The sequence below is a fragment of the Rhinolophus hipposideros genome, assembly GCF_964194185.1.
Source record: "Rhinolophus hipposideros genome assembly, chromosome: 12".
Classification (NCBI taxonomy): domain Eukaryota; kingdom Metazoa; phylum Chordata; class Mammalia; order Chiroptera; family Rhinolophidae; genus Rhinolophus; species Rhinolophus hipposideros.
Genome location: NC_138058.1, coordinates 66762599 through 66790239, shown reverse-complemented (window position 1 = coordinate 66790239; position 27641 = coordinate 66762599). Strand labels below are relative to the sequence as shown.

Below are 27641 nucleotides of genomic sequence, written 5' to 3'. Positions count from 1 at the left end.
GGTCAGGTATCAGAACTCCCTGTGTGTGACCGGCCTAGACTCATGTTCAGTGTCCAAGGTCACTGCCTCCTTCTCCCTGGCCTTACTTCTCAAGGGTCTGAGCTCCCTTATCTTCCTATGTCCATCCTCTGTCTGCCCAGAAACCCTTGCCAACAGTTGATTCTGAGGGGGAAAAAAAACAAACACTTTATCTCTCTTGAAAATAAGCCCAGTCATATTCTATTTTTCATGGGTTTTAAATGTCTGTTCTGCAAAAGACAAGTCCTTGTAAAAAGAAGTGGGACACCCAGCGATGACAGAGGGCGGGGGACAGGGAGCCGGTGGCAGGAGAAACCATCGGGGCTGGGCAATGTCCCGCTGGTCCCGCGGGGCGGTGAGCCTCCATTTCCACCCTGAGAGGCACGTGGCAGTTCCTGGAGCACCGCCGTTTGGGGAGAGCGGGCTGCTCCCTGCGCCAGTCCTAGTCCTTGTGGGACGGTGACCAGAGACGCCACGATGAGGCTGCAGGCCCTGCCAACCGAAAGCCGTGTCACGAGCTCTGCCCACAGGAAACAGCAGGTGCCTGTGAGGACACGCGGCGGTGGCCCCGGTGCCTGCTCTTGGTCCCCAGGCGCGCCTGTCGCGTGCCCTGCACGGCGGCCTGGGGACCGTCCCCAGGTGCTGTGGCCCGTCGGTCGGTCTGTGCTGGCTAAGCCCCCGGCCTGACCCCCCCCCCCCCCGTGATCCCTCCCCTCCACGCCCGCTGTGTGTTCTGCTTTGCAGTTCTTCCCCTACGGCGACGCCTCCAAGTTCGCGCAGCACGCCTTCCGCACCTTCGACAAGAACGGGGACGGCACCATCGACTTCCGGGAGTTCATCTGCGCCCTGTCCATCACCTCCAGGGGCAGCTTCGAGCAGAAGCTGAACTGGGCCTTCAACATGTACGACCTGGACGGCGACGGCAAGATCACCCGCGTGGAGATGCTGGAGATCATCGAGGTCAGTGCTGGGGGGCAGGCCGGGGCGCGGAAGCCACACCCCCGGTCCAGGCCGCAGATCCTCGGGCACGGGCCTCCGGCGGCCTCCTTTCCTTCCCGCCAGGAGCTCTGCTAGTGGCAACCACGCTTAAGTCCTCCTGTCCCTGCACGCTGCTCCAGCGCGGGGCTGGGGAGGGTCCCAGGTCCAAGCTCCCGGGCCTGACTGTCTACTGGCAGCATTGGAACCCGACACTCACACACTGATCTTCCACAAACAGAAACCTCGCGGGCGCAGGGACAGGATCAGGACTCAGGTCCTCCCGCCCCGGCCTTAGCGCTGCTCCGCCTCCATGTCGCTCTCTTCCTCCAACCAGCTTTCGCCCTGTGGGCATAAGATGCTGCAGGACTCCTCTAGTTAGCACTTTAAAACACTTTATTGGGTTACATCTATAGCACCTATTTTAACTGTACAATTAAATGATCGGTAGTAAACTTAGCAAAATATGCAACTATCACCATAATCCACTTGTAGAACATTTTCATTCCCCTGGGGAAGATCCCTCTTGCCCACCTGTTTGTTCCCACCCCTGGACTCCGGGAACAACTGGTCTACCTTGTCTCCATGGGTTTGTCTTTCTGTATCGCTATGTCATGTAAGTGGAATCAAACAATGTAAGTACATGGCCTTTTTTGTCGGGCATCCTTTTTTATCTCTGTTGCAGGATTTATTTCATTCCTTTTTATTGCTAAATAGTATTCAATTGTATCGATATGTCATATTTTGTTAATTTGTTTACCAGTTGATGAGCATTTGTGTTGTTTCCACTTTTTGGCTATTATTAACTGTGCTGCCATGAGTCTTTATGTCTCCAAGTCTTTATGTAGATGGGCATTTATTCTTTAAAGGCACTTTCCTAAGAAAAAAATTGTTTCTACCTAGGAAATTTCCACACTGACAACTAATTGTGTACAATTAATGGGACAATTGGAATCTTCTTACTCTACTCTTTAAGGACAGAGTCCTTAATCCACAGTTCTCCCTCCGTACACGAACTTCTTTCAGGGCTAAAATTTCTGGCCCACCTTGCTTGACTGTCTTAACAGATTGTAAGTTCCTTATCAACTGGGACCGCATTTCATCTTTTCCTAAATCCTCCTAGTATTGATGACTAGACTGTCATCTATACCTCAAACTCAATGTGTTTAAAACTGAACCCATCATTGTCCTCTCTGCCTGTTTCTAATCCATGATTCTTGATCTCACCACGGAGCTAGCTAATTTCTGCTTATTTTCTCCAGCCAGAAACCTAGGAATCATCCAAAATTCTTCTCTATGCAATTGATCACGAGACTCACACATAGCCGATTGCTATCACTCTTACGTAAACCATTCAAGGAGTCCTTTGAAGTAAATTCTTTGTCATATCATAGGAAAACTTCACGGTCTGCTTCTTGTTTCCCTAAGGCTATCTACAAAATGGTGGGTACTGTGATCATGATGAAAATGAATGAGGATGGCCTCACGCCTGAGCAGCGAGTAGACAAGATTTTCAGCAAGATGGATAAGAACAAAGACGACCAGATTACATTGGATGAATTCAAAGAAGCTGCCAAGAGCGACCCTTCCATTGTATTACTTCTGCAGTGCGACATTCAGAAATGAGCTAAGGTCAACACAATGGACTGCACAGAAATCTCAATGTTCCATTCAGTCTGCAGCTATTTCTCTCTCTCTCTCTCTCTCTCTCTCTCTCTCTCTCTCTCTCTCTCTCTCTCTTTGTCTCTCTCTCTCTCTCTCTCTCTCTCACACACACACACACATATTGCTTGGACTTCCTATAAATGGACTTGCTTCTTGTGTTTGAAACACTTGTGTGCATGAGAATGTCATTTGCTAATGAATTTTAAAAAGCATATATTATAAAACAAACCAACAACCTGCTGCAATGTGATATGTGTAATACCATTTCATAAAGAAACCCTCCTTCTCCAAAGCCTGTCCAGAAATGTGCTACAAAGAGTTATATGGTTTCTTGTTCATGTTTTGCTAATGCTCTTGTCTCCTTGATTACATGATGTTAGTAGCACTGAGACCCCCCACCCCCACCCCCACGGTAATGTAACTTAATTATCAGCTGTGTCACCATTCTCCTGTAAAATAGTACTGGACACACACACGCACAGGAGTCCTTGGCTCCTCTGTGTGGCCCACACACAAGAGCTTGTATTACCAGTGAATATAAATGTACTACACTTGCATGCCTTTTAGGTTTGCCTTACTTCTTACCTCATTTGCATCCTATCAATCTGGAACGAGGTGTTTTGGAATTAATGCAGTATAAAACTTAAAATTCCTGCTAAATGACTCATTAAGTTTATCTATCTATAGAGACATATACACAAAGATATTATTTATTGAAAGTAAAAAAAAAAAAGATGGAAATGTATTGATTTCTGCTTGAATTTTCAAAGGCTTACAAAGAGGTGGCAATATGATATCCCAAATAAATTTATAACATTTGAGTTTTCCCCTCAATCCTTATTTCATAATTTTAAATTTGAAACAGACGGTCATCATTATCAGGGTCAGCTAACAACAACTTACTAAACCTACCCTTAAACACATGCAACTTTGGAATTCAAAGAATTAATGACCACGAAGGGGAAAAAAGCAACTTTCCGACTCTTCATCCTGGCCCTCAAAAGAGGGGCAATTCACACGGCATGTCAAGTTTATATGAAACATAAAAACGTTTCTTTCTCAAAAAAATGCTCATTATAGGAACATAACTTTTATCTCAGTGTGACTGTGGGGTGATAGCGCGTTAGTTGTACACAGCTCTGAGGAGGTCACGTTCAGCAGGCTGAGACGTTTCCCCCAAAAGCCCGGAGAAAGGAACACGTCTCTTTCCAAATCAAAAGGATGCTAGTTGTTATTTTTAACGATGGAGCCAAACTCTGACCCTTCCAACCTTGAGAAGGAAAGGCAGAAGAGAGTCCATCAAGAATTCTGAAGGCAGGTTTTGTATTTTCAGAATGTGCCTCAGAAGCTGTTTCTTTCTGCAGTGCCTGCCGTCTAGAACCTTGTGATGATGACACGTGTGTATCTGCACCAACTACACGGGGCTGTTGGGCACTTCAAGGATGGCTGGTGTGATTGAGGAACTGACTTTCTCATTTCACTTTAATTACATTTAATTTGCCACACGTACCTTGTATATATCAGACAATAAGGTGCGATAGTATTAATTTTTAATGGGCACTTTCCCCCCTCAATACTCTTCCTTGGTCTGTCTTACGATCATTAAATAAGACCAGAGACCAGGGCCTAATGATCCCATTCATCCATTCAACAAGAAACCACAGGGCAAACACTCAGGACACAGACAGGGCCTGAAACACTGACACAACCAAACTCCTGCCCCCAGAGAACAGTTCCAAGCGCTAATAATTCAATGTCCCAGTTCCCTTAACCCCTGTGCTAGGTGAGTGCAAAGTGGGGGCAGGGAGAGATGGGGGGTTCAGTACCTCCGGATACTCTCGCCCGACTAAGAGAGGAAGGGCTGGATGAGGTGCTGGGAAGGCAGCACTCGGTTGGAGTCACCCTGGGCAATGAATTCAGAGCAAATCGTCACTGACCACCTACTATGCACCCGACACCATTCTTAATTCTTACCGGGGGAAGACAGACAGGAACCACACACACACACACTCACACACACTCCAGTTGTATGATCAATGAAGAAATGCACAGCAAGCTAAGAGGGATGGAAAGTGGTGGGAGGCAGAAGTGATGATGTGTGATAGGGTGGGTAGGTGACATTTGAAGTTAAGATCGGAAGTGAATCACATGGATATTCGGAACACTTACGGAAAACAAAGCTACCAGCAGACTGACGGATTCTTTTTATAAACAAAACAGAGAAATCGGGCCAGCAAGGGGACATTTTGTTACTGGCTTGTTCCAGCCCTCAGGGCTCTGGTAGTGTGGACGGCGCAGCCACCACACAGCAGCCCAGCAGTCCTGGCGCAGAATAAGACGACTGCCCTCGGGCCCAGCATCCCCCTCGCGGGGACACTGCCCCAGGATGTTCTCACAGAGGGCCAAGAGGGGACGTGTCCCAGGGTGTCTGGGACAGCTGTGTTGTGGTGTGGGAATTAGAGTTCTAGGGTTCATGACTGGAGGAATTGTAAGTGAAATGGGAATGTATCCTATGGCTTTCCACACGTCAGCTGGAAGCAACAGACTGATGTACACTCAGCAACATGGACGTCGTTAATTTTTTTTTTTACGGCTGAATGGCGATAAAAAAGAAACAATATATTGCACAGTGTGATATATATAAATGAAAAATACATGCTCCCAAAAGAACATCAAAGTCATGTAAAATAAAGAGGAATATCACATGATAATGGTTGGTAGGGGGTAATGGGAACGTTTCCGTTACTTTTGCTTCACAAGAATTCATCTCCCAAACTCAGTGGCTTAAAACAAAAAGCATCATTTCGTTATCCCCCAAGGCCTCTGTGGGTCATGGACTTGAGACGGGTTCACGGGGGGATTCTGGCTTGAGGGCCTGTGGGGACAGAGCCAGGAGTGGTTTCCAGGCTCTCGATCTCACGTGGAAAGGTGCTGGCTCAGGTAGTAAACGGCCATCAACTGTGATTGGATGCCCATCAGCTGTGGCTAGTTGGCCGTCAGCTGTAACCAGTGAGCCATTGGCCACTAATATAACTGCTGTGGCTACGCTAGCAGAAAAATGGGGGCTAGCAAGATGGTGGCTGAGCTGGCAAGAGCAGATTGCAGTTAGCAAGTGTGGTTGGTTGGCAGAGAAGCAGACGGTGGGTTGCGGATCGTGTGGCTCCTGCTCCTGTGTCTCCAAACCAGCCGCCAGTGAGACTATAGTGGTATGACTCCCCTATCTATGGCTCCGTGGGTGTCCTTTTTGGCCTCACCATATCCTGTGTTCCTATGTGGGGAGCGGGACCAGAGACGCCGCATGACACCCAGCATGACAGACACAATGTCTCCTTAGGGCCTTTCTTGTAAGCAAGAGTTTCTCAAATATTTTGAGCACACAATTTGGGTTTCCCCCAGCATTTTGCACGTGAAATAGATATCTCTACAGTCCTGTTGTTTTTCATTCTTACACTTTCCAGTGTAGTTACCCATCTAGTACCAGTACGTACTCCACCTCCACACCCTCATCTCTATGAATGACACCACCATTCATTGGGGTTTTTAGGGCCCAGGCTAATTACCCTTGATTCCACTTTAAAACTCCACAGCATTCTCATCCACAAGTGCCACTGCCTCCAGATTTCAAATTTGCATGTTTCTATATCCACTATTTTAGCCTAAGTCACCATGACCTCTTACCTGGACCACTGTAAGAGCCTCCAAATTGCTTGTTCTTTCCACATTAGGCACACTCCACTCCTGATCTAGTCATACAGCAGCCAGAGCGAGTCTTTGAAAATGCTTCCTGGATCAGGTCTGAGAATGTGCTTAGGATCTCAGCTGACCTCGCTTCTTTCCGCCTCTGAACCTCGTTCCCTGCCATCCCTCTTGCTCACGAAGCTCCCTCACCCTACGGCCTTCGCACTCATTTCCTCTGCCGGAAACTGCCGCCCTGCATCTCCCACTCGTTTCAGGCCTCTGCTTAAGTCACCTGCAGCAAAGTCATCCCTTAACGCTCCAGCTCCATCCGAAATACCACTCAACTCTCAACTCCTCTCTGCTTTATTCATCGCAATTACCGTGATCTGAAACCATATACGTTACTGTTTCCCTAATTAGACTGTAAGCTCCATGAGGGCAGATGTCGTATAACTCACAGTAGTATTCCCAGTACTTTAAGTACCTGCTAGCACATGGCAGGAACTTAATCATTCATAACGAATTAATCTCTACATTCTTAAACTGGAGAAAAATTAGGCAGCAACAGTCCTGCTGAGCTTGCAGATTAGTGAGTATGCTCAGGCCACCTTAGTCTGCATGCATTCTATCCAGATGCCCTAACCATAGGTTACGTGTCAGTATTATATATAATTAAGAAAAAAAATTCATTTGCTGACTCAAAGAAACATCTAATTTATATCCACATTATTATTTTTTTTAAAAAAGTTGTTCCTATTAAGTATTTTTATGTATCTTCAAGTCCATGGTCATTTAGTTGAAGTCATGGAATTTCAGTAACTGTTTAAACTTTTAGAATTGTAAGTTTCAAACCAATTCTCCTGAAAATCTGACTTGGTCAAAGTATAGGCATCTATGTAACATATAAACGTCATATATCTAACCAGAAAATTATTGACTTAGGACATAATAAATTCTAATTTGTACCACAATCTAACTTGTACTCAAACTTTTAATCAGACACTCTGGATCACTGGGTTTTCATCATACGAGGTCGGACAATTAAGTTTGTGAACTCATCGTAGAAAAAGTGCCACATACCTCATTGTTGAATATCACTACGGTCACTTTCAAAGTACTCCCCTTGGGAAGCTGTGCACTGATGCCAGTGACTAGTCCACCTTTCAAAGCAATTTTGGAACTCTTTCTGGAATGGCCATCAGAGCTGTCATCGTATTATCTTTGATGTCCCGAATGTCATCAAAATGTCTTCTCAGTATTTCCTTTATCTTCAGGTAAAGAAAGAAGTCATTGGGGGCCAGATCAGGTGAGGAGGGAGGGTGTTCCAATACAGTTTTTGTTTACTGGCTAAAAACTCCCTCACAGACAGTGCTGTGTGCACAGAGGTAGTGCATTGTCATGATGCAAGAGCCAAGAATTGTTGGTGAAAAGTTCAGGTCGTCTAACTTTTTCACACAGCCATTTCAGCACTTCCAAATAGTAAACTTGGTTAATTGTTTGTCCAGTTGGTATAAATTCTTAGTGAATAATCCCTCTGATATCAAAAAAGGTTAGCAACATCGTTGCAACAAGTTCGAGAACTTAATTGTCACCTTGTAGTCGGCAATGTTTCTGTTCCAGCTCATGAGTCATGGCCAATAGTTTCTGACTCAGAATTGAAGCATTTGGGTCTGCATATATAAACAGCCCAGGCATTTTGAAGACATGCAAAAACAAATACAAGACAAAAAAACACCGAAACACTAAAGAATGGGAGGCAGGGAGAGATGAAACTTGAAAAATACCTAAGCCAGCAATGCCAGAATCTTTGGTGTGGATTATCTGTTTAAATAACTGTATTATTTACACCTTGATTTACAAAACCTCATCACATTTGTCACTTTAAGAATGATTTCCATCATGTCCACCCCAAAGATTGGAGAAGGCAGGGTTTAGAGGCTCAAGAAGCATTTCTTCCTCGTTTCCTGGGACTTCCTTACTTAGTTCAGTCACAGCTGCTCTGAACTAGGGGTTGAGGAATCACTTGTGTGATGTATTTAAATCACTCAACACATATCAACTCTAAGTTTTATTTTCAGAAGTGCCACATATTTTAAATGAACAATTTCCTTTGCTTCTTTTATTCTAATTGATGTTAATATTAATTAGAACATGCTTTGAAGATATTTTCATTTAGGTTGGTTGAAATAAAAACTTTGTGAGGCCAAAGCAATGAATAATCTTCAAGTCGGTAAGATGTTTGGGTACCTGATTCCCGTTCTGCATTGAGAATCACAACATTCAGAAACCATGACAAAAATTCAGACACTGAAATTATGCCAAATGCATATTCTACTTCACATTTTATTTGAAAAGCACATGTACGTTAAAATAAGTTTGATGGACATTAGTTATAAACGTAACTAAAAAAAAAAAATCAGACTTTGTATGGTTGCTGGGGGATATTTAAAACATCTCTTCCTGTAAATTCTTACATTAGAAAAACACAAGTTTTTGGACTTCTCAGTTGCCAGCTGATCTCATTAAGACTAAGTTAAAACTCCCTGCCTCCACCAAAATAAAAAAACAAAATCCGGTTTTTCACAGTAACTACTGAAGAGGTGCTGCTTTTAAAATACTGCTTTTCCCCCTAAAACACCTCCTTTTCAATTTCCTAAGTACTGACTGCCACCAATATAGGGAATGCTTCTTGTTGGATATCCATGTCTTTTAAAACAGTTTTAACACTAATCCTGGTATCAAACAGAAAATAAAGGCAGGAGTCCTATTCATGCTTTCTTTAAAAAAAAAAAAAAGCTCATAAATACCATTTCTTCCATACACTATATTTTACCATTCTAAGAGGCCTGTTTTTTTTAAGACCTCTGTAATCAGGATGTGTCTTCTAATGGATGCCAGCTCACCAGCTCACCATCAGCAGGCTGGCCCTGGCCCCTGCCTCCTTCCTTCTCCAAGGGGAGCCCCCTCTCCCCCCCCACAGCCTCCGCCCCCACCGCCCCAGTGTTCCTTGGCCTTCCCCTCAGCCTGGTCTACAGTGTCTTCCGGCCCGTGTCCTCTGTCAGCTGAGCCGGAGCATGTGTGCCCCTGGATTGAAAACTGAGGTATTTAAACCAGGCAAGCACGCTGCAGGTCAAGGTGCAGAACTGTGTCATAACCCAATATGACACGGGTTAGACCCTTAGCTGAGTGGACGACAGTGAAAGGACAGAGAGAAGGCGCTGTGTCTGAAATGGCGGTGCTTTAGTGCTTCCTAAGTGCGTTCTGTAAGTGTCTCACAGACGGCATGTTAAATTTGATGAAATACAGTAATTAAAAGTACAGCCCAAATCTGTGGTCGTATCTCTAGGGTTAAAAATCACCTGTGTGCAGGGATTCTGACCAAAGTTTTTACAATCCTGTGTGCCTCATAATTAATAAGCAAAAACCAGACAAAAACCCACTGTGAACTGGTCCCTGTCCACACACTCTGTGCACCCACCCCCTGCAATGAGAATGTACAATTCTGGAAAAGGAAAACTAAATAGAATCAGGTAATTAAACTTTTATTTTAATTCTTACAAAATACTATAGAAATGAACCCAAATGAAACAGATATGTACATGTATATATGTACAAAATTTTACTTCTGAAAAAGAATCTATAAAAGTAGATGGTTAAAAATAAAACACAGAAACAAACTTAAAAAGATTTAAAACCAGTACAATGACACTGATTTTCTCAAAGTAAAGTAATAGTAATTTTAAATTGCCAGTTGTAGTTGGTTTGGCTTATTTACATATTTTATTGTGGTAAGCTATATAGAGTAATCTCTTTTATTTGAGAATATCTTTAGTTTCATTTTATTCCATCAAATAGCCCTGAATTTTTTTCCTTTTACAAATCTTTCAACATGAGGATATGGCATATTAAGTTACAAATCAACTTCGATTTTCTTCTTCCTCTTGAGTCACAGGTCGAAAAGGCAATGTCATTTGTCCTCTTTCAGGATCAGACATTCGAAGAATTCTAATCAGTTTACTTGATGGAAGTGAGCTAGAGGAAGTAAAATTAATTACTGAAATTTCCAGGAATTTTTTTTTACATTACAAAAAAATTCTGTCACTATATCATGAAACTATGAATCTAAATGGCTGTTATCTGTTAATAAGGGGCATGTTGAATATCTGAAGTTCCAGGAGAAATAAGGAAATTTGTTTTCATTTTTAAAAATTAAAGTGCCATGGGTTTTCAGTTTGGAGGAAAAAGAAAATGAAGGCAATTTATATATCAACTATTTCTAACTGTTGTTGTATAGCCAGAAAGGAGTTAACCTGAATATTTCCAATCACAAATTTAAATCCCTATATGATCAAAGTGACCACTTTAGAGAGGGAATATTGACTTTATAAGTGACATAGGGCCTAACACCTTAAGTAGAGCTCTTTAGAAAGACTGGTACTTATAACCAACCAGGAAAAGAGAAATAGAATTACTAAAATTATTTTACATTAGTTGATCACGATAACCACAGACAAGAAGACTGAAAATAGAATAGAAACAACCCAATAATCATTCAAATCAACCTTGCTTCTGTTAAGAAGGGACAGGACACAAACAAAATTTTAAATATGTAAAAAAACAAAATAATCTTAGATCTCCGGAACCAGTCCAGGGGCTAATTTTTTCATTTCTTTGGTCATTTATGCATTTGCACTTTAAAAATTAAGATTATAGGGCCGGCCGGTGGCTCAGGCGGTTAGAGCTCCATGCTCCTAACTCCATGCGGGTTTGATTCCCACATGGGCCAGTGGGCTCTCAACCACAAGGTTGCCAGTTCAATTCCTCGAGTCCCACAAGGGACGGTGGGCTCCGCCCACTGCAACTAAGGTTGAACAGGGCACCTTCAGCTGATCTGCCGCTGAGCTCCCGGATGGCTCAGTTGGTTGGAGCGCATCCTCTCAACCACAAGGTTGCCAGTTCGACTCCTGCAAGGGATGGTGGGCTGTGCCCCCTGCAACTAGAAAACGGCAACTGGACCTGGAGCTGAGCTGCGCCTTCCACAACTAAGATTGAAAGGACAACAACTTGACTTGGAAAAAAGTCCTGGAAGTACACACTGTTCCCCTATAAAGTTCTGTTCCCCTTCCCCAATAAGATCTTTAAAAAAAACATTAAGAGTATAAAAGATTTATTTTTCCTATTTTATATACTTGATATATATATACATATATATACATAATATGTACAATATAATATATATACACACACATATATATAATATATATTACACACACACACACACACACACACACACACACACGAGTTTTTAAAAGTTACCTCATGCTTTGAGGAGTCAGCAAGATAAACTGTCTGAAACGCTGGGAATCTGCCATCTTCAGGATCATGTCCATTGCAATTCTCCGGTTAACCATATCCTGAAGAACAAAGGCAGAAGGCAGGGTTGCTTACTGTGAGTCACATTCCTGTACAAATGCTACTCTGCGGCTATTACAAAGCCCTGAATTTTTATCCAGGGATCATCCATTACCTTATCTCCGATGCCAAGCACAGGGAAAGATAATACCCAAAACTATTAGGAGAAAATAACTGAATACATACATCTTCCAGGTCATTTCTATAGTCACAGTATTTATAAGCATAACTCCCTCCCACAAACACACTTAGCATTTTAAAGGAGAAAATGTTCAAAAGACACAATGTTATAGGATGAATCTCATTTGTACAGTAATAGTCACTCAAAAGAGTATCACACGTGACTAGCTGTAAATTTACTCTCTCAAATTTTCCCTCAATGATTAAGGTGTTTTAAAAATTCTGTTCCTACCCCCTTCACCTTCTAAATTTTGTACAATGGAAACCAATTTGAATTTACAGACCAATTTCTCAATTGAATCTTTAAAATAAGTTAAACAGCACATCAGTATATAGAAAAATAATGTTTAGTTATAACAGGTTTTGAAACTAAATGAATTAAACTGTGTGCTTACATTTTCTGAGTTAAGTAATAAAAAATCTCAGATATGATGAGTTTGAGAGACAGGTCACTTACTGGATGACGTCTGACAGGTACCTGGGCATATGGTTCTACAGGGTAAGAGACATGTCGCGAGAGAGACTTAGATCTGGGAGGTACGCAAATGTAGGTAGCAGTGTGGAGAACTGTGTGTATTGTGTATGTAGGGACAGGCAGGGTATGGTATCCAGAAAAATCAACAATAGTATCAAAAATAAACAATAAGTAAGACCTTAAACATTTAAGGGCACCAAAATAAGGGCAGGTAAGAGGAACGTAGAAACCAGCAAGAAGATACATTTTAAAAGATGGAGGATAGATTTGTGGTACCAAATACTTCCAGAATTAAAGTAAGATGAAAAGTTCATTTGTGATTTTTGCTAAACCAGTTTTGCTGCAGTGTAGTCTAACAGATTACAGTGGATTCAGGAAAGAACGAGGCATGGAGAAGTAAAGGGAAGGATGTGTTAATCTGGAAGGACTTACTAATGCCTGCACCATGCAAGACTTCGCTGGAAGCCCCACTACAATCCTGTGAGGTAGGTAGGATTAATAACAGCTTATTTTATAGACGAAAAAACTGAGATCAGAAAAGGACAAATACTTTGCCCAAAGTCATTTAGGTAGTTGGTGGCAAAGACAGGTGTCAGTCTTAGGTTTTTTAACTTTGAAGTCAAACATTCCTACCCCCTTGTGTTACTATCTACTGTGCTTTGAAAAGAGACAATGAAGGAAGGGCGAGAACGAACAGCAGCTAGCATTAATTAAAGCAAGGGGGGTGAACTGCTTAGAATTTTTGGTTAAAACAGAAGATGGAAATAAACTGGGGAAGAGGCCAAAGGACAGTCCATCTGGTGGTGGGTGAGGAAATCTCTGATGGGGCGAAATCCAGGACAGGGTCTCTGCAGGTGTATTAGGGTAGCAAGCACAAGAACTAGAATTCTTTAATTCTTCCTTACCACTTAGCACGGATTCAAGTGCCCGGGCAGAATCTTTTCTATTATGGGTAACCTAAAGAATTATTTCCTTTCAAAATATACGTCCACTTCCCACCCAAAAAATTAGAGAATTTAAAATTTAACACTACCATGTAGACATCAAACTCATCCAGGCATCTGAAAGGAGATTCAGCAATAGACCACAGAGAAAGAATGAAGCAAACCGTGGAAAAGGAACGTTCACCTCCAGATAAGGCTCTCATGTCATTGAAAGCAGCTTTGTTTCCTTCTCCAGGCTGAACCTTGAATGAGTTAAAAAAAAAAAAAGTTATAGAGAAAGTCATTAAATTCTTTACAGAAACGGTTGGCTAACGTTATGACATCTATTTCATTTGAAATCCTTTATAGTAAAACAGTCAGCTATACGAGTATAACGGTGTTTTTTGTTTTACTGCAAGAGAATCAAATTGAAAACATTTTCTCACCATAACCTGATTTAACATATTAAAATTCCAAAGGCTTAATAACAACAATGCAATGTTAGGCAAATGTTAGTGATGAAAATAAATAACTTAAACTCATCTTTCTGAAGTTGTTAGTTTCGCCCCGGCGCTAGCTTTACTGAGATAAACTTGACGGGTAATACTGGAAGTTTAAGGTACAGGATGTGATGATTTGATATATGTATACATGGAAAAGTAATCACAATAACGTTAGTTAACACATCCATCAATTCAGTTCCTTTTTGTGTGTGTTGTGAGAACTTTTAAGATCTACTCTCTGAGCAACTTTCAAGTATACAACACAGTATTGTTAGCTATAGTCACCATGCTGTATGGGCATACAGCCAGACACACAGACCGATGGAACAGCATCGAGAGCCCAGAAATAAACCATGTACATGTGGTCAACTACTACTTGACAAAGGAGCCAAGAATATACAGTGGGGAAAGGACAGTCTCTTCAATAAATGGTGCTGGGAAAACTGGATATTCTCATGCAAAAGAATAAAACGGGACCTCTATCTTCACCGCTCACAAAAACCAACTCGAAACCTATTAAAGACTCAAAAACAGAAGACATGAAACAAAACTTCTAGAAGGAAACATAGGGAAGAGTGTATTCACCTCACATAACACATACCCTCTGACCACCTCTTCACCCATTTCCCTAGGTCCCTATACCTGATAACCACCATTCTGCTTCCATGAATTCGGCTTTTTTAGATCCTACATATAAGTGAGATTATACGGTATTTGTCTTTCTGACTAATTTCACTTAGCAGAATGCCCTCAAGGATCATTCATTCTTGCCGCAAACGGCAGGATTTCCTATTCTACTGTGTGTGCATGTGTGTATATGTCCCATCTTCTTTATCCATTCATCTGTCAACAGACACTTAGCTTGTTTCCGTGTTTTGGCTATTGTGAATAATGCTGCAATGAACACTGGGGTGCACATATCTCTGCAAGATAGTGATTTCACCTCCTTTGAATATATACCCAAAAGTGGAATTGCTGGATCATACAGTAGTTTTATTTTTAATTTGTTCGAGAACTTCACACTTTTTTTCCATAGTGGCTGCAGCAATTTACATTCCCACCAACGGGCATGAGGATTCCCATTTCTCCACATCCTCAGTAACACTTGTTAGTTCTTGTCTTATTGATAATAGGCATTCTGACAGGTGTGAGGTGATATCTCACTGTGGCTCTGATTTGCATTTCCCTGACGATTAGAGATGTTGAGCATTTTTCACGTACCTGTTGGACATTCGTATGTTTCCTTTGGAAAACATCTATTCTGGTCACTTGCCAATTTTTAAATTGGATTTTTTTGGTTATTGTATTGTATGAGCTCCTTATATACGGATATTAACCCCTTATCAGACATATGGTTTGCAAATATTTTCTCCCATTCCGTAAGGTGTCTTCATCATTTCTTTTGCTGTGCAGAAGCATTTTAGTTTGATGTAGTTTCCCTTGTTTATTTTTGCTTTAGTTGGTTGTGTTTTGGTGTCAAATCCAAAAAAAATCACTGCCAAGAACAGTATCAAGGAGCTTCTACCCTACGTTTTCTTGTAGGACAAGATTTCAAACTATGTTACAAAGCTATAATATTCAATAAGTGTGATATCTCAGCTTTGTTCTTTTTTCTTAACATTGCTTTGGCTATTGAGGTCTTTTATGGTGCTGTAAGAATTTTAGTACTATTTTTTCTATGTGAACAATGCTATTGGTCTCTAGGCAGAAATTGTGCAGAATTTATCAATAGCCTTGGGTAGTCAGGACATTTGAATAATGTTAATTCTTCTGATCCATGAACACCAGGTATCTTTCCATTTACTTGTGGCTTCTTCACTTTCTTTCATCAGTGTGTTAGAGTTGTCAGTGTACAGATCTTTCAACTCCTTGGTTAAACTTAATCTAAGTATTTTATTGTTTTTGATGCTACTGTAAAGGGGATTGTTTTGTATATTAAGTGCCTACATAATCTTTTGTACTTGTATTACAGTGACATCTAGTGGTTAAACGGCTTTAGAAGCAGTTACTGAATGTCAAAAAGACACAAAACTTAAATAGGCTCACACAGCCAAAGAATACAGCAGCAATGAGCTGAAGTTCATAAAATCTCTTAGAAAAATTCCCCTTTAATAAATAAGGATTCAAGGGAACACTAAAAAAGCGACTAATGAAATAAATAGCCAACTTTCGCACAATTTCCTGAGAAGACGGTTAAAGGAACATTAGTTCACTCTGACAGAATTCCACATACACATATATATGCAACACAACGTGGAAAGAGAAAGAGCAACGACTTTAGATCATGACGTTTTATCGTGTGTTTTAGCAGACACATAGCTTCACATATTTTCCAAATCACTATGAAAAATTATATAGCTCTCAATGAGATTTCATTTATTTTTAAAAATTTTCTAAGCATTATAAAAAATTCTGAATTTAAACATACACTGAAATTTTATATTTATCATCTGTAGGTCTGAATCATCTATGGAAATCCAAATGAAAAAGCAACATTAACATAAGCAGTAAAAAAACAAACCAACCAATCAAACAAAAAAACCCATATAAAAGTAAGAACTAAGTAATAGGATGCAATCCTTCGCTCTGAAACTGCATTTTTGTATCAGTAGAATGAACAAAACCCTAAATGAATTATGGAGATCTAAATTTTATCCCAGATCTATTACTAACCTTTCATGAGACTTTGGTCTCAGTTTCCTTTTTTGAAAAATGAAGACCAAATAACTAGATTCTTAAAGCAGTAATTCTTAATTACTGTAATTCTTAAAGCAGTAATATTCTTTTTGAATTACAGGGATGATAAAGTCAGAAAATCTAGTAGCTTCAGTTGTCTTGCCCAGTTAGCTCTGGGGATAAATTATACCCAAACACTCCTAATACTTTCTTTTTTTTTTTCATTTTTATTAAGAGTACAAATTATATACAGTAAGAAACACAAAGCTTAAGTCTTCAGCTCAAATTTTCACACACACACACACACACACACACACACAAGCACACTCCTGGTAACCATCGTTCAGATGGAGACAGAACATTTGTAGCATCTCAGTAGATTTTCTGTGTGTTCTCCCAGTCACTACCAACCCCCAAATGGTAACCACTATTTTGACTTTAACCACACAGATGAATTTTACTGGTTTTTTGAAGAGTGGAATTGCTTTAATAGACAGCACCAGACAGCTTTCTAAATTAGTTCTCCCAAATTAATCAGACTCCCACCAGCAGCTCTCAGTCCACACCTGCACCCACACAAGACACGACCAGCCCTGTTCATTTCAGTCACACATAGCAACGTGATAGTAACTTAGGGTACCAATTTGTATTTCTCTGATGACTAACAACACTAAACAGTTTTTCATGCGCTTATTTGCCATTTGGATATTTTAATTTCTGAAGTTGCTGTTTAAGCCTCTTTATCATTTTTAAACGCGCTGTCATTCTTTTTCTTTATTGCTATTATTCTTTAAAAATTTCAGATATGAGTCCTGTGTTTAATATACGTATTACAAATTCTTACTTATTCTAAGTATTAAAATAGAAGCATAAGATTTATGGCAACTAAGAGTAGGAAGCGATCATCTGAAACGTTTGCTCCAATTATTTATAGTTAGCATGAGCAGTTGCTCTTGACCTCCCAACTGTATCAGCTCTGATGTTGTATCCCACATTCCCTCTTTCAATGCAGGTAACTATGAAAGAATACATAAACACAGACTACAAAGTTGGCTGCGGTGGCTTTCTTTGTCCAAAAGAGGCCAGATCTAGGAACACCTTCAAAAATTAGTACAAACACACTTACATAGGGCAGAACATTCTCTGAGAAATCTGTTCTTGGCTTCCTACAGGGGGAGACCAGAGAATACGGCCCTTCTTTAATGTCCCACATAATTTAAAAAAGAAATCAGTGGAGTGGGAATAGAAGGTAAACACTTGTCACTGAAATAAAATTCCTGATTTTTATCCTAAGAAAATAATGTGGTTGTCTGGGGGAAATATTGAAAAATGTTAAAAATAAAAAAATACAACAACAGCTTTAGCCAATAAGGTCAACTTAATTTTCAACACTTTGGCAAAGCATCAGCTACTTTTCCTAATAATTACCATGCAAAGAACTGACATACTTACTGATATAGTAAGAGTTTCATTTTTATGGTCAAAATTCATTTTTCCACAATAGGCCCGCTGAGATAATAAGTTGTCAAAGTACAATTTGCATCGTAAAGTCAAACACCTTGAAACAAAGAAATTAGGTACATTAAAATTAATACAAAGATACAGAAGCATATATTCAAAATGATCTTTAAACCAGCAAGACCAGACAGACATATGCCAAAATGTTAACACTGGCTGCCAATTTAATAGTGGAATTTTAGGTGATTTTTTCCATCATTTTAAAATTTCATTTGTGTCTCTACATTTTTTACCACAAACATCTATAAAATGAACAAAGATGTCACCATACATTTAATATGTCCCATTATATTAGAGTCAGTCCATATGGATGTGTCAATTCATCAGCTATTTTTTATAAGGCATCACCCTAACACAGAAGACATCGATCTTGTCCTTGAGAGGATTAAACTAGCAGTGTTAAGATAGTGGGTAAGAGACCTATCCATTTGCCTGTCTCCTCTCTACTTTATAGTTGCAGAAAGGGTGAGGGCAACAACCTCTTAATCATTTCTATCTATTATGCTGTACGCACTGCCTTGCACCATACAATGCCACCGTGCCTTCTCTGTGTATTATCAGACGGTATTCTACTGTAAGGCAGACCTCTCCCTTCTTCTTCATTATTTATTTACTTATCTACCTTTCTATTTGTCAGGATGGAATCACAGATTCTTATTTTACTCACTGGATTATCATTTATTACTTATTTATTTTGGTCCTCAAACTGCCCGATTCAACCAATGGGAGCCCCTTCGCTCCGCCTCCTATGTTCTTGTGTCATGACTCCACATTTCCTTGAGCACTTCCTCACTTTCTGGCATAGCAAGATCATCTGCACCTTCCCTGCCTAGTGCTGGAATCAGCCATTTCTCCGAGGAGTCTTGATTCCTCTCGGGTGGAGAATGGTATTTAGAATATAAGATCTGAAAGATAACAGACTGGCTATTTTTCTTAAAATTTTCACTCCTTAATGAGTCAAAGGCTTACTTCTTTTTTTTTTTTTTTTTTTTTTTTTTTTTTATTTTAGGAATAAGTGACAAACATATTTCTTTTTATTGTTATTAAAGTTTTTCCCAATGTAGTTCAGTAACTGAAGCATTCTAATTTAGTTTTATTTTATTCCACTGTTGGACATAGTCTGAGAAAGGCTTACTTCTTTAGAGTACCTATCATTCTGTTCTTTGCTCTAATGCCTTTCCTAAACTGCATTAAATCTCCACACTAGAAAATAATGGCAGCCTGAGCTTTCTTTTGTGCCAGAGCAACTAATTTTCTGTTAATTTTTTTCTTTCAATACTGATGTGTCTTTTTCAGTTGCTTCCACTTACGAGATGTCTAAAAGAGAGACTTTCCTCATAAAATAGCAAGATGGAGACAGACAACTTTTTAAATTTGATAATTCTTATTCTACCTCCTAAGACTGGGTAAACAATATAAAACATATCAGTGATAAAGAAACATAGAGAGGTAATAAACTATGAGAGCAACATTTTTACAGAAAATATTTTAAATATACATTTTCTGGATAACCGTAAAAAACAAATCCTATTGCTTCTGGAAAAGATGTAGTAATATGCATTGCATTAACCCTTCTGTCTGCAACAACGAAAACACTGGCCAAAGTACATGAAACCAGAGTTTTCAGACTCTGAGCATCAGACAGCACAGGCAGTTCCAGTCAAACAAATCTACACAAGATGGGAAACGAAGGAACTGAGTCCTCTGGATGCCCCGATTACTACTTACTACTTACGGAAAGCGGAAAGGGGAGTGGAAACCTCAGTGGAGCCTGAGTCCTCCCTGTCTGAGCAGACAGAGCAGGGAGTCTGGGGAGGCCAAAGAGCCTCCAGTTCACAAAGCAGAGTCTAGAGAAGAGAGCGCAGCACAGAGGAGGACCTAGAGAGGGCACCCTGAGTCTCAAAGTTAAGTCCTCTCCTCATCAGTACATAGGTGTGAAGCTACTACCCGTGGCTGGGGAGAGAAACGCCTGGAAGCAGCAGAAGCCGTCCCCGAAGGTCACCCACAGCTGAGAACAGTTCACATTCCCACTCGCAAGAGTGAGAAACCTTGTAACACAAGGTAGTATTACTAGAGTACGCAGAAGAGCAGGTAGGAAAAACTTAGTCCTCGACTAAAGGCTTCTCTGGCCCTACCTAACAAAACTTAAAAAGCAGCCTCAAAAGGATAAAAACAAACCCTATTTAAGTTCTAGTAACATACCTGTAAAAGTGAAACACACATTTCAAAAACTAACCTGGAGTTTAGTTACATAATACGGTCAAACATGCAAAGCCTGTTTCTCTTTCTGGCTTTATCTGAATGTCCTCATATGCCCTAGAGCTAGATATTTTTTTTTCTCTCTGGTCTCAAGACGACAGAGTTTTGGGTATAAAGATAGGTAAGGCAGAAAGTACATCATGAGGGAATGCCTCTGGGGAAAATATGTTAAGTGCAGAGACGAGGGTTCTCTTGGATCCAAGCATATCAAGGGCCATCCCTCCCTATAAACTGCCCTCTAGTTTATTTCTGTTGTTGTGATTTTCATTGGGGTCAATTTACCCCGGTGCACGTGTACATTTTGGGTATGATACTAACACCCAGTTTCCCTAATCCTGTATTCATTCATGTAACCAGTATATATCAAGTGTCTACTGTATTTCAGGCACTGTAGTAGGTACTAGAGATACAGCAGTAAACACAACAGATTCTGCATCCATGAAGCTACACCATTCCCGCTGATCATGGTAAATCAACTCCAGTAGTGCTTCAACAGGTCCATCAAAACCTTGTATCCCTGAAGAACATGCAATGTCCAGGAAGGAAAAAGGCTGACTCAGAACCAATGAGCTCCCATTCAAAGCACCTCTGTATGTAGATAATGACCAGCCATCTATGAATTACCTAGTAAAGGACTTCTAATGGAGTAAAAAAGTGGACAAGCTCACTGTAAAGGTCCTTTCAAATCCAGAATTCTCTGATTTAGAGGACTGCAAATACTCGCTGACAAAAGTAAGCACTGGCAGCTTCTTCTCTAACTGAATCCTGTAAAGTTCTTTTAATTTAATTTTAATATTTATTAAAGAAGGGATAAGTGAAAACAAAGCCAAAACAAAAATGTGTAATATGTGGTAATATTTTTTAATGCACTTACCTTCTAAATTGTTGGTACGTTTTGTATCTGTGGGTCATTATTTCTTCCAGTAATTTAATAAACCTTTTTAAAGTCTTTACTTTATTATCCAGATCAAGATAGGTTTCTTTTGCCTCTTGGTACTGCCTATTTAATGAACAAAATATTAAGTAAATAAATGTCATTCAAAGAAGCATAAAGAAAAGTAAAATCTCAAGTATATTTAAAGGGAAAGAATAGAGAGTCCAGGGAGCGCTGAGGGGGCCCAGCAATAGGCTTCATAAATGTCCACACAAAACATGCTCAGAATGAGAGGGTGCTGCCCTGAGTGGGAAAGAGCTATTACCTTAGCAGGGGATGGGGGAGGGGCACGAACAAAGTCCAATCTTGGAGAAGGCAGAGAAAGTCCAGGAGGAGGGAAAGTCCAGTGGGGCCCAGAGGTGGCAGATCTTAGAGAAGGCCAGCAAGTATGCACCTTCTAAAAGCGAAGGGCTCACACTGGAAAGCAAGGAACGTTTCCCTCAGGCACAGATGCCACTGCAGGACAGAGGAATAGGATTCCCCGCCCCAAACTCCAGTGAACAAAACAATGTCAAAGAGGCAGAGAAGACATGGCTCTTCAGAAGTGCTATTACAGAGGGCAACAACTGTTGTAGAAAGGGAGAGAAAGTTCCTGATGAAGTATGAAAGGCAACCCTAGCCAAGACTCCCACAGCTACCCGTCCCATCCTCCTTCAAATGCCCAGTCCAAGAAAATCCAACTAATTAAAATATGAGTAACGAAACAGGCACAGGCATAGCATACGAAAGAGCAGCAACACTCCCTCTGTAGACAAAGAAAACTTCTTAGAACAATGATGTGAGAACAAAGCAGATAAAAACTGTAATGAATACCATGAATTAAAACAAAACAAAATATGACACAAGTGCTACTAGGAAGGAATACCTCAAAGCAGAAATAAAAGACCTAAAAGGACAGATAGGTAAAACAACAGAAGGTGATAATCAGACAAGAGGAGAAGATGAAGTGAGAATGTGCAGAACTCAAGGTGGGAGGCAGGTTAACAACACCACCAACAAAAAGATAAGACAAAATGAGATGTTGCACGGGCTCAAACACAAACACAGAAAACATACTGACAGACATAAAGAACAGAAATGAGTAAAGCAAACCAACTGGGGGAGAAACAAACAGATACAACGATTAGCCAAAAATAACTAGAGAAGAAAAAGGATATCCAACGTATGTATAAATGAAGATCTTGAAAGAAAACTAAAAAACAGAACAAAAAATATGTAAAAGTGAAAATATAAGAAAACTTTTAAGAAATAAGGCTTAAATCTACATACTGAAAAAGCAGTGTATACCAAGGAAAGGATTACAGAATATGACATTTTGGACAAGTTATAGGACTTAATAAGTGAGTACTATTATAAACAGATACTCAAGAGACAAAGAATTTTGTATTAGGCTAAACTATTTTTCAAATTCAAAGTCAGAGACAAACAGTTTTGAACACACAAAAATATTATTCATACAGCCATTCTTAAGGAAACAAGTAGAGGAGAAACAACTTTTCAAAATGGCTACATAGCCATCTGGAAAAAGATAAATACATTCCTCACACCAAAAATATTCACAGAAAAATGAGGAAGTACATAAACAGCTCATAGAAAAATAGTCCTTCAGACAAGAATGTTCAACCACACTTAAGTGAAACGCAAATTAAAATTACACTGAGGTGTATGCTTTTTTGGGGGAAAGCTATCCATCAGCAAAAAATATGAGATGATCACAGATTGTTTAGGCTTTGGGGAAACAAACACTATAACATATTTCTGATTGTGTGCCATTACTTATAAAAGCAAAAGAATAGATTAAAACTAAACTATCCATCAACAGGAAATGAATAAATATTGTGAATTATAAAAAACAAGAAACTGTCTATTTACTGATATGAAAAGACCTCCAAAATATATCATTAAATAAAAGAAGGCAATCTGTAGAAGTTTATATAGTGTGCTACCTTTTGTATCTGCAAGGATGAAAATAACCTACTCACATTACCTTGCATTTGCATACAGAAACACTGAAAGCATACTTAATAAATTAATTTAATAAGATAAAAAGAAAAAAATGATGAAGAGAATAAAGAGGAAATAAAATTTTTCATTTTATGCCTTTTTACATTGTATTTTTAAAACACTTTATTGTTTACTTTAAAGAGAAACGTCTCTTACTATTTTGGTTTTCCAATGTTTTCTGAAAATAGAATTGAGATCACTCCTATTCTCAGCCTTTTTTTTTTTTTTTAATTAATTTTATTGGGAGTTGCCAGTTCGAATCCCACATCGGCCAGTGAGCTGCACCCTCCACAATTATCATGTTTCTCAGCCTTTTTTTATAGGAAAAGTTCTTCATAAAGTGTAACACCTATAATTCTCTAGTATAATTTAATCATTATCTTACAGTTGAATACAGTTCTAATTTTTCAGTGTTATAAATAACACTGCAATAAACTTATCCAAATATAAATTATTTTTCTCATTTGGATTATGTTGCAACAAAATTTCTTAGGCAAACTAAAATTTTTTCAAGGTGTTTTTGACATAAACTGCCTTAATATATTTCAGGAACACTAATAATATTTAACATACCATGCATCCTGTATATTTTATTTATAATGGATTATCTCAGTCTTCACAACCTCATGGGAAGTACTATATTTATACCCATTTTATAGATGAGAAAATGAAGTTTCAGAGATTAGATAATTTGCTGAAGTCACATAAAGAGGTGGTAGAATAGCAATTCAAACTGATACTTTTGCTTTAGAACCTGTGCTCTAACCATACTGGAGCTTCCATTTTCACCAGTAACATAAAAATACCCATTTCACTGAGATCTCACTGACATGAAGTATTCCTTCCATCTGGATGTATATGCAAATTACTTCTAATTGTATTGATTTGCATTTTCTTGATTACTTGTAAAGCTGAACATTTTCATGTCGATATGAATCTTATAGGTATAAAAATGACATTTATGTTAAAATGTCATACTGTAATGAGTTTAATAATAATTCAGAAGACAAAAAGTTAATTATTAATAATATGTATTTGAAAGACTAGTTTAGTTATAACTATATGCCATAGCAACACTTTATCCAAATGTAAGCTTTACATGTAAACGTCTTTTGTCTTGATAACATACTAAAGTAGAAAAGCTACCAACCACTTACCTCATTATTTCCTCTCGATCTCCATGACTAGCACGTTCTGCCTGTATCTTTTGTCTTAATCTATTAATTTCTTTGTCTAGCATTGATGCAGATTTCTGCACTTCTATCCTCTCTGGGCAGATTTGTCTTGCTTGTGACATTTTCTCCTAAGACACAAATGTTTAATATCGTTAAAACTCTTCTTTGATATAACAATTCACTGTACTATTAGTGCCAAAAAATGCAAAGTAAAATTCTAAATTTATGTTCACAAAATATATTTTAATTACACTTCGTATCAGTGTTATTTCTCTGAGCTTTATATTATGAATACAATCCAGAGCCATTATAAATCTTCAAGAGAAAATTACGTTACTGTATACAACTTTAATAATTTGTAAGACCTCCCTAACTTCCTGTGAAACAAATTTTAAGCAGCAGTTATGAAAAGTCTGGCACCCAGGGCGCTGAGATCAGACATAGCTTTCTGTGTGTTTTAGGAAGGACTCTGAACACCAAATAGTATTAAAAACATAAATAATAAGACCCTCGTGTTTGTAATATATTTAAAAAATACTCAAAGCACTCTTATACATAGTACTTATTTTACATTCAGAATATTCCATATAATAAGTCTTGAACAAGTAAGGCAATGGATTACAGAGTTGAAATCGTTTCCTAAGATACATAAAAGCAAAGTTGGAATCCATCTCCTCTAGTTAGACCAAAGTTGTCTTCTCCTTATTCTCCTCCAAAAACAGGGCTGCTGCTCACAGCTGTCAAGAGGGTGTCTGGTAAGTAGGAGCTGAATTCCAGCCCAGCCCACTCCCAAACTACTTAGAGGCACGGATGACTTTTTCTGACCTAAAGCTGCTATCCCCTTGCCAGGCCAGGCATCTAAGGAGCTAAAGGAGTTCTATTCACTGTGAGGGAGTGCCATTTTCCAAATCCCTCAGAGGCACCAGGCAGGTCTGCTGCAGTCCTGCCTAAAGGCCTCTTCATGTTGTTTTACTATGTCCCCTCTACAGTGTCCCTAAACCGCCTCCTCTTGATTCACCAAATCAGTTGTTAACTCTATACAAGAAACAGATATTCATCAGACAACTTGTCTATGTTTGGAAACATGACATTAAGAAAAATGTACTTTAAAAAAATAATGATTAAGTTTATAAACAAAAACATAAAAGAAAAAAATGATGGGTAACCTCTAGTTCTTTTTCTTTCATATCCAGTTCTCGTTTCTTTTTATTTAAAGTATCCAAGTGTTCTTTTTGCTTTTCTTCATAATGCTGTTTCCCTCGCCTTTGGTTATCCACTTCAGAATCAGCAAGGTTTAATTCATCCTGTTTGAATAAAGCCAAAATAATCTCTGAAGGAAAGATGGTTTTTTAAAAAATTACTAGCATAGCTATAACCCTAACTGACAACTCCATAAAGCAGATGGGATTATGCTGCTTCAAGACGTGTTAGAGATGTGTCGGAATGGAAGTGAGCAGTTTCCCCAAATTAAGACGTTACGTTATTATATTCAAACTTATATGTGAAGTCTCCATATATTATGGCTCTTTCAACTTTATTTGGGTAAACAAGATAGTTTTGTGGGGAGTCACATTAGCCTGAAAAGACTTAAAGGAGGCAAAGCTTGGTGAAAGATTTTAGATGATATATGCACACAGCCATTAATCATGGCAGCTTTCTCAAACAACAATCTACAAATTGACTGCATTATTGTCAATCTGGAAGTTTAAAAAAATACCTAGATTTCCAGACTCCACTTTTGGAGATTTTTATGTTAGGTCTGGAATACCTGAATCTCAATTTTTAAAATGGCCCCTGATTTAAGAAACACCAAAATAAGTTTAGTCCATCAGAGGGTTTGTCCATTAGGTTTGATATACAAAGACCTGTACACAAATGTTTAGAGCAGCTTTATGTGTAATAGCCTCAAACTGGAAATCCGTTATGTCCATCAATAGGTAAATGAATAAACAAATTGTAGTATATCAAACACAATGGAATACTACTCGGCAATAAAAATGAATTGTTTCAAGTAAAAATATGGATAAGTACTATAATCAAAAAGAATAACTTTTATTCTATTCACTCACTTTTTCTTTCAAAATATAGTGTATACATTGTTTTGCTAGGCAGTGTGTGTCAGGTTCTCAAAAAGGTCAAACCGAAAAAAAGCAAAAGTACATAATGTGTGATTCCATTACACATAATTCTAGAGAATGTGCAGACTATAGGTTTAATAGAAACCAGACTGATGGTTGTAATAGAAGGCAGACTGATGGTTGTTTGAGACAACGCATGGGGGTAGAGAGGGACAGATGACAGGGGCACAAGGAAACTTTGGAGCATAAAGGATCTGTTCCTTTTTCTAACTGTGTGGTGTCCTAGATGCATACATGTCAAAATTTATAAAATCATACACTGTATTTACTGTTTATCAATTATATCTCAATAAAACTGTTTTAAAAAGGCTCCTGACTTAAGAATCACCAAACTAAATTTTAGTTCATTTGTTTTTTGAGTCTAGAACTGGCCATTTACATGATTATCATGTTCAGCCTCAAGAGTTACAGTTATAAACAGAGAAACAAACACAAACCAAAACAGCAGGAACAGCATCATGAAAGACAGAATATATGGAGACAACCCAAAAAAGAAAAAGAACTTGTGAGGTATCTAAATGTGAAAAATATTTACCTCATATAACAGAGGATGTAGGCTATTTCCTCACCTAGGAATACAATGTATTGCATCTTGCTCATACTGCTAGAAAAACTACCACCCCATGGTAGATATCTGATAATACATAGCTTTTATAAAAGAATTCTATTAAACATAAAAATATTGTTACATGAAGGATGGTAAACTGTTCCTTTACTTCAAACAGAATTTAAAAAATGGGTACAATTTATGTAGTAGGAAATATTACAATTTGAAAATGGAATAGTTTCTGAAATAAAATCATTGTTTTCTAAAAGGAGAACTAAGTTTTCTAATCATTTTTGGTAGAAAGTGTCCAAATAAATAGGCCAACATTTGCTGCAGGCAACCAATGCCAGCTTTAGGGAGCCAAAGGGGTAAATTATATTAGAACACATTTGTGCTGGTTCATCTTGCCTCCTAGCAACTTTGGGTAAGAAAAGACTTAAATTGTAAAGTAATATTAAAAGAACTATAGATGTTAATATACCTTTCTCCACATTTATTATGGCTGTTTGATTTGTCCTTGTATATTTAATACATTTATGTCCTGGATACCATCAAAATTAA

General features: G+C 38.9%; 2 protein-coding genes across 6 annotated transcripts in view; one reads left to right on the top strand and one right to left on the bottom strand.

Annotated features, from left to right (window-relative positions):
- VSNL1 (visinin like 1) overlaps positions 1-3479 on the top strand; it is an 85693-nt gene extending 82214 nt beyond the window's left edge. The window contains exons 3-4 of the mRNA XM_081068530.1: positions 763-978; positions 2422-3479. Coding sequence (XP_080924656.1) covers positions 763-978; positions 2422-2619 — 414 coding nt within the window. The 3' untranslated portion in view covers positions 2620-3479. The remainder of the gene's footprint in view (positions 1-762; positions 979-2421) is intronic.
- A 6383-nt stretch (positions 3480-9862) lies between these two features.
- The window catches only part of SMC6 (structural maintenance of chromosomes 6), a 64891-nt gene continuing 47112 nt past the window's right edge, over positions 9863-27641 (bottom strand). For all 5 annotated transcript variants that reach the window (XM_081068526.1, XM_081068527.1, XM_081068529.1 and 2 more), the window contains 7 exons: positions 25562-25699; positions 24378-24523; positions 21157-21282; positions 17958-18063; positions 13437-13589; positions 11653-11750; positions 9863-10368 (listed from right to left, as the gene is read on the bottom strand). In XM_081068526.1, the coding sequence (XP_080924652.1) occupies positions 10254-10368; positions 11653-11750; positions 13437-13589; positions 17958-18063; positions 21157-21282; positions 24378-24523; positions 25562-25699 (882 nt within the window). In that variant the 3' untranslated portion in view covers positions 9863-10253. The remainder of the gene's footprint in view (positions 10369-11652; positions 11751-13436; positions 13590-17957; positions 18064-21156; positions 21283-24377; positions 24524-25561; positions 25700-27641) is intronic.